The 7,509-nt window shown below is 37.4% G+C and overlaps 1 protein-coding gene across 5 annotated transcripts in view; it reads right to left on the bottom strand.

The window, feature by feature from the left end:
• Positions 1-1,304: 1,304 nt before the first annotated feature.
• The window catches only part of LOC111862876 (helicase domino), a 201,996-nt gene continuing 195,791 nt past the window's right edge, over positions 1,305-7,509 (bottom strand). For all 5 annotated transcript variants that reach the window (XM_023848643.2, XM_023848647.2, XM_023848644.2 and 2 more), the window contains 2 exons: positions 5,675-5,908; positions 1,305-2,265 (listed from right to left, as the gene is read on the bottom strand). In XM_023848643.2, the coding sequence (XP_023704411.1) occupies positions 2,257-2,265; positions 5,675-5,908 (243 nt within the window). In that variant the 3' untranslated portion in view covers positions 1,305-2,256. The remainder of the gene's footprint in view (positions 2,266-5,674; positions 5,909-7,509) is intronic.

Raw genomic sequence — 7,509 nt, 5'->3', positions numbered from 1 at the left:
AACACAGTACAATAGAGAAAACAATGGATATACTCCACATTGACCCCCCCCCCTCTATTAAATACATGGGAATGCTTTCATATACACAGATACACCTAACCCCATATTCAGTCTAATCATAAAACATATCCCACATAATAATTAATCACTCACCAACTGACCTTCCCCCACCACTACCTAAAGACGAAAGAAGAAAAAGCCTACCCCTCTCCACCACCCTCCCACACTATACTACTCCTGACATTATTTAACAATAACCTCAGTCAATTTCCAACAACACAATTGGGTACAACACATCAGCAGAAGAAACGAAATTACAATTCAACAAGTGATTATACAAATCAACAATATTTGCACACCAAGTAAGTAGTATTCATATTTCTAATCTACAGTACATTAACATAAAACAACATCCATTTTCAGAAAATCAGGAAACAGCACCATAAACAAAATTCCAATACACAAAAGCTTACTAATACAGAACAACAAATAATAACATGATCAGCAAGCCCACCACAGAATGTCAAAGAAAAACATAAGTACACACATGCAAAACTACCATAAAATCATGTAACACAACATCCTCACAATATTCTTAATTTTCCAAACTACCAAAAACAGGATGGCACCAGACCATCAGCACCAACAACGTATGTCCACATAACATCAACATTTATACTAAACGATCAAAAATTTGAAAGACCCCATTTCACACAAGAAAAACACGTGTGACCATTAGCACCAACAATGCACACTCGCATAACACCCATGTCCCCAGAAAGAACAAAAGTTCAAAAACACATTCTATATATACACACACACACCATTCCCCCCTACTCAGTTCCACCCATAGAACCCCTATACATATAATCGATAACTATAAGAAAAAATAACAATAATTTTAAATAATCTTTACCAATCTTAGACAAGTATACAACTTATTTATTGGGCCGTCACAACACAACAATCAAAGAACTTCAGGGAGAACGCCCAGATACAGTTCACTACATGTTTCAGCCACTAGTGGCCATGTAGTGAACGGTATCTGGGCGTTGTCCCTGAAGTTCTTTGATTGCTGTGTTGTGACGGCCCAATAATTAAGTTGTATGTATTATAACACAGCAGGATGCACGAAATGAAAATGCTTAGACAAGTATTTCAATATGTTTAAACATTAATCCTATGTAAAAACTAGTAATGGATCCATTATGACACGCAGTCCAGTAATGAACGTGGATATATTTTATTGGTTATAAATGCTGGATGATGGTTCTAAATGACCGAGACATGCAGAAAAGGTAACATATTAATAAATTAACTCACTTTATTGACAATTTGAGGCTGTCAGTTATTTGTTAGAAGTACAGAGTTGTGATCGACGGACATATTTACATAGTAATGTAATACTTTCCATTCTGTTATGACTGGCTGCTATGTTTTCATATCAGCCATAAAGCATGATCTTTCACACAATTACATGAATTCACATATCTGCAAAAAATGCATCACATTACTTTTAAAATGTTTACAGTTCAGATTTTCTGACTTAACTGTTGGACAGTTGACGTCAATACACACGCACATACAAACCACATCACATACCCATTAACCATTAAACACTGGCAAGTGGAAAGTTACTGTTCACTATTTCATTTCATTTCATTGATTCACCTTCCATAATTCCTGTCGAGAGTATGCGGATTTGCTTCCCCACAATACCTGACCTAGTCAAATTCACATGTTAATAAAGTAAAGCACCCTCAGCATATGTTCATATATGTGAGTGACATAAACCCACTGGATAACACTGGTGTGAATGTTTGTGACTATAACAGAATAATGGGCAAGATCAAAATTGACAAAGGGAGTTGTTAACATTTTATAAATGCTGAAAGTCATAGAGTTGTGTTTATATCTCACATTTCCATGTTAATATGGAAATTATATCTATTCTTAAGACTTTGGCTTCAAATCCATGTTTTGTCCATAAAGAGATCATCCCTTCTGATTACCTAGGATATAAACATTTTATTACAAATAGGGGAATAAGCATCCCTGATGTGAGGTGACAGTTTCACGCTTGTGTTCTTAGAAGCACATTACTAACAATATCAATTCTTCATCTGCCATGAAGTGTAGAATGTCTAATCACTTCTGAAAACAGATCTTTCTTCTAATCAGCAGCACTTTCATTACATGTAACACTTGCAAAACGGCATTTCAAAGGCTGTCTTCAAAAATCACTCTGCTCAGGTTTCACTGGGTCTGAAAAAGAGAATGATTGGTTTTTATGCTGCAGTTCCAAGTGCTTTTAAAAATTTCAGTTTGATTTTACATGTTTGCTTTATTTGGATCTGCACAATTACTTATAGTGTTAGTAATAGGTGTTGCATGAACCCTGTGATTCATGTGAGGTTTTGCTTCTGTGGGAATGTATGAAAGGATCCTTTTCATAGCTTTAAATTCTGATATTGTCATGTTTCCATGGCTACAGGTATTAATGGTGATAACTTTCTGTTTCATGACTTTAAAATCCAAAAAATAAATAACCTCAAGCTGGTCTGCTAATTACAAAAGGCAGCAATGTGAGAATGACACCTTTGGATTTTTCACACATTGTTGATATAGCTGTATAAATTATGCAATCTCTCTTTTTATTATTTCTTATGGAAGAAACTCAACATATAAGTGCACCAGATTTCAATTTGAAGTTTGATGAAGAGAACTGGGGAACAATAACAAACAACACTACACCATCAAGTATATATAATCCGGGATGGCTGACCACAAAATGAAAGTATTGTGGCATGCTGCCACAAATCCAGAATGGTTGAGATCAGAGTTGATTTCCTAGGCAACGACCAACATTCTCACGACAGTGGCTAGGAATCAGAATGCTAGCAATTCCTAACAGTGGAGTTTCCACCATTACACACAAATTTTTTGAAGCAGCTTTTGCGTAGCAGCGGTCAAGGTTAACACGTCAACATGGTATTCCCTATTGGGTCAGAGTGAAAGTTATAAAACTCCATCTGCGACAAGAGACTAGTTCAGTTTGTATTTGACCTCAGAACAGAAGACACTTTGCCCAGATAGCAGTGCAAGAAGTTGTAACATTTAAGAAGAAACATCTAAAGATGTTATAAGTTGTGAATAATTGTACTTGCAAGTGTAAAAGTGACTGTCCAATAAAATATTAATTCAAATCCAAAATCCACAAAATTTCTTGTAACGTTGCCTAGCAAACACGCGACAGTATATTTTATGAGTTACAATAACAAAGCATAAATATATAGAAATTGGTGTGAATTCATGCAACACAGCCCAGGTTCTGAGGAAAGATCCCAGCATGCAGTTATCCCACATCACAGCTATCACTACTACAGATGAACAACTTAACAATACATATATGGATATGTAGTGGTCGCAAAGTTTTAAATAAGACTTAATATAAGTTACAAGTATCTTTATCGCTATTTTAATTCCAATTTTAATTTTTATCATTTTAATGATAAATATCAAGTTTTAAACCATATCTGAATCACATTTAAATTAAAGTGTATTTGTTAGTATAAAAATTTATACAAACACAATATGAATTCATATTGATTGATGACACAATTCAAGAACCAGTACCAGTATTCTTGTACATCTGAAGATGACGCAAGAAAAGGGTCAAAACATGTAGCATTTCCAACAGCTAATAAAAACAAATGCTGGCACAGTAATGTCTATTTTGTCTCTTTCAGAATTATTGTTGTGTAGACTGTCCCATTACATATCTTTCTCCCATTAATTAGTTTGAATATTTCCTCTCATTTCACATCTTTAGGTTCCCATTCATTGCAAATTCTGTTTTGGAACGTATACCTCAGGAGCTTAGAAACAAAGTTCAAAACTGGCCACACAGAAAATTTGTTCATGGGAAATAAACATTCCTGTAACACGCTTTTGTATTATTCCATACAGCAGCAAAAAAATTACCATCTTCTGGGATGTGATACCATGGAGTTCAGTAGAAAGGTGAAGTGAAACGTCTATTTTACACTTTTTAAGGGACTGCTTAAATTAATGAAAAATCAAGGCAAGCATAAACTCAGGGAAATGAGAATGATACAATGTAAAGGAAATTTTGTTGCCTTTATACCATATATTTGGAAGACCATTTAAAAATACATGTTTTTACACTAATCCCCACATACACACACACACACACACACAGATATATATATGTAGATGCAAATACGGTTCTTGGTTTATTTTATGGTGCTTTATCAACTGTTATTTTCATATGGCATTAGTGAAGATGAGCTGGTGATTACAACCAATTAATGGAAAGAATGAGTATGAATGTGGCTGTAGTCTTTTTCAAGGTGTTATCCCAGCATGATTCAGTTAGGATGGAAGTGCTGTACAATATTCTGATAGAGTTTGGGATACCCATGAAACTAGTTAGGCTGATTAAAATGTGTTTAAACGAAATGTATAGTGAAGTCCATATAGGTAAACATTTGTCTGATAAATTTCCTATTTAGAATGGTCTAAAACAAGGAGATGCTTCATCACCACTCCTTTTCAACTTTGCTTTAGGATATGCCATTAGGAAGGTCCAGGAAAACCAGGTGGGACTGAAGTTAAACAGGACACATCAGCTGTTGGTCTATGCTGCTGATGTGAATCTACTGGGTCATAACATAGATACCATAAAGAAAAACACACAAACAACTAAGTGTATGTTGCTGTCTCATCACCAAAATGCAGGGCAAAATCATGACATAAAGATAGGAAACAGATGTTTTGAAAATGTGGTACATTTCAGATATTTGGGAACAACGATAACAAATCAAAACCTGATGAAGTGACAGGAGGTTGTCGAAAACTGCATAATGAGGAGCTTCATAACTTGTACTCTTCTCCAAGTATAATTAGAATGATCATGTCAAGCAGGATGAGGCGAGAAAGGCATGTAGCACGAATGGGGGAGATGAGGAATGCATACAGGATATTCGTGGGAAAGCCAGAAGGAAAGAGACCACTGGGAAGACCAAGGCATAGGTGGGTGGACAATATTAAAATGGATCTTAAGAGATATAGGATGGTATGGATTGGATTGATCTGGCTCAGGATAGGGACCAGTGGAAGGCTCTTGTGAACACAGTAATGAACTTTGGGTTCCATAAAATGCTGGGAAATTCTTGAGTAGCTGCAGAATTTGTGGCTCCTCCAGAAGGGCTCAGCTCCACGAGTAAGTAAGGTAGTATCCCAGCATTCACCTGGATAGACTGGCAAATATGGTACATACCTAGTTACACTATTTCTTTAATCACTGAACGCATGGATGGCTGGGCTCCAAAGACAATCTGGACATGGGTGTCAAAAGGAATATCCCTGCTCCTGCCAGAAATCAAACTCCATTCATCCAACCTATAGCTTAGTCACTGTCCTGTCTGAGTTATTCTAAGTCTTTATTTGGAACTTTTACTAGCAGAAATTATGCACAGGTTTGGAGCAGTGAATTATATAATACTTAATTTATAACTATTGCTAGCATGACTACATTTGAAGGAAAGTTGGTTTCATAAGTTGCCTGAACTCTCTGTCTATAAAGAGTCATAATAAAGACAGAAGAGAATCCTTCTCTTCCACTACCACAATAAGAGACTTTGTGCCTTACTGCTTCCTGTGAGTTGCCTGACTGTGTGGCAGGGTTAGCAATGGAATGTTGCTGTTGCTGCTGTACTTGTGCTGTTACCACTGTTGGGATGCCTTGGGACTGAACCCCTGCAGGTTGTTGTACTGTTACTGCTACCAGAGGAGATCCACTTGCTGCAGTCTGGATGCGGACAGGACTCTGAGTTGCCTGTCGTACAGCCACTGACACAGGCTGTCCCTGTAATGCTGCATTTACCTACAAATAACATTAATCATGCAACCGAATGAGTGGAGGCTTATTAATGGAAAAAGGCCATAGTGGTTCATATTTACAAGGGAGGCGAACATTCCATAGTCCAAAATTACAGGCCACTCAGTTTAACCTTAGTGGTGTGCAAACAAATGGAACACATAGCGGGATATTTAAGACAAGTGTGGGAAGAGAGTGATTGGCTATACGAGGGGCAACACGGCTTCAGACCGGGATACTCGTGCGAGAGTCAAATAATCACAGTCTGTCAGGACATATCAGACGCCCTAGATGAAGCAGTCAGGCTGGACACGATTATAATAGATTTGTCGAAAGCGTTTGATGCTGTTCCTCATGACTGGCTGCTAAACAAAATTGCAGCATTGGGCGTGGACTCAAGGGTAGTCGTATGGATTAGGGAATTTCTGATAGGTTGTTCCCAGAGAGTTAGAGCAGGGAGGCAATACTCGGAGGAAGTTAGAGTGACATCATGTGTACCTCAAGGGAGCGTTCTGGGCCCACTTTTGTTTCTAGCTTATGTAAACGATATATGGAGGAACACTGAATAAAAAATTAGACTTTTCGCAGATGACTGTATAGTATATAGGAAAATATTAAATGTCAAGGATATAGAAAAATTACAGACAGATCTGGATAGATTGGGAAACTGGGCAGTAGAAAATGAAATGAAAATAAATCCAAATAAAAGTAAGGCAATAAGCTTCATGAGAGCACGTGTGAGGGATCCGTTAAATTACTCTCCTGGGGACCATAATATTCCTGAAGCTAGCTTTTGCAAATATTTGGGAATTATCATGCGAAGTGATTTAAGCTGGGCTGATCAGGTAAATGACACGGTCTGAAAAGCCTGGAGGGCACTACATTTTGTAATGCATATTGTAAAAAGGGGTAATAAAAATACCAAACATTTAGCCTACACGTCGCTAGTACGTCCCATTCTCGAATATGGGGCGGCATGCTGGGATCCAAACGGAATGTCAGATCACTGCTTTAGACCGCGTTCAAAATAAAGCTGCTAAATTTTCCCATTATACAGGAGGCTCAGTCTGGGAATCTTTGGCGCAGCGTAGCATGACAGCAAGGATGTGTGCACTTTATAAAGCATATAACGGTGACAGGGCATGGAAAGATATAGGGGACAGATTACAGGTGCCATACTACGTGAGTAGAGTCAATCATCTTAGGAAAATAAGAGCCAGAAAAATAAGAACAGATGTCAGGAAGTCTTCCTTTGTGAACAGGACCATTGCTGACTGGAACCAGTTACCTGAAGGGGTGATTGGGACTCACCCCGTTAAAGCGCATATATTTAGAAAGAAGGTTAGGAAAACAAAATCAGCAGGGCAAGTGAAGTGAAGTGAAGTGAAGTGTACTTGTATTAGGTCATTGTACTTGTATTGTACTCTGAAATTTCTTGAGACTTACGTGCTGTATCTTTGTTGAATGTATGTCCATTTTTGTAAACGCTGCCACCGGGCATAAGCCCAATTTCAGAAAAAAAAAATATATATATAGATAAAAGAAAGCACTGGTGCAGATATCAAAGCATCAGATTTTTTCAGTTGTTTAAAAAGCTTCAATAACAG

This window comes from Cryptotermes secundus, unplaced genomic scaffold, assembly GCF_002891405.2.
Source record: "Cryptotermes secundus unplaced genomic scaffold, Csec_1.0 scaffold528, whole genome shotgun sequence".
NCBI classification, from domain to species: domain Eukaryota; kingdom Metazoa; phylum Arthropoda; class Insecta; order Blattodea; family Kalotermitidae; genus Cryptotermes; species Cryptotermes secundus.
The sequence above is the reverse complement of the archived record's forward strand: the minus strand, read 5'-3'. Positions and strand labels throughout refer to the sequence as shown.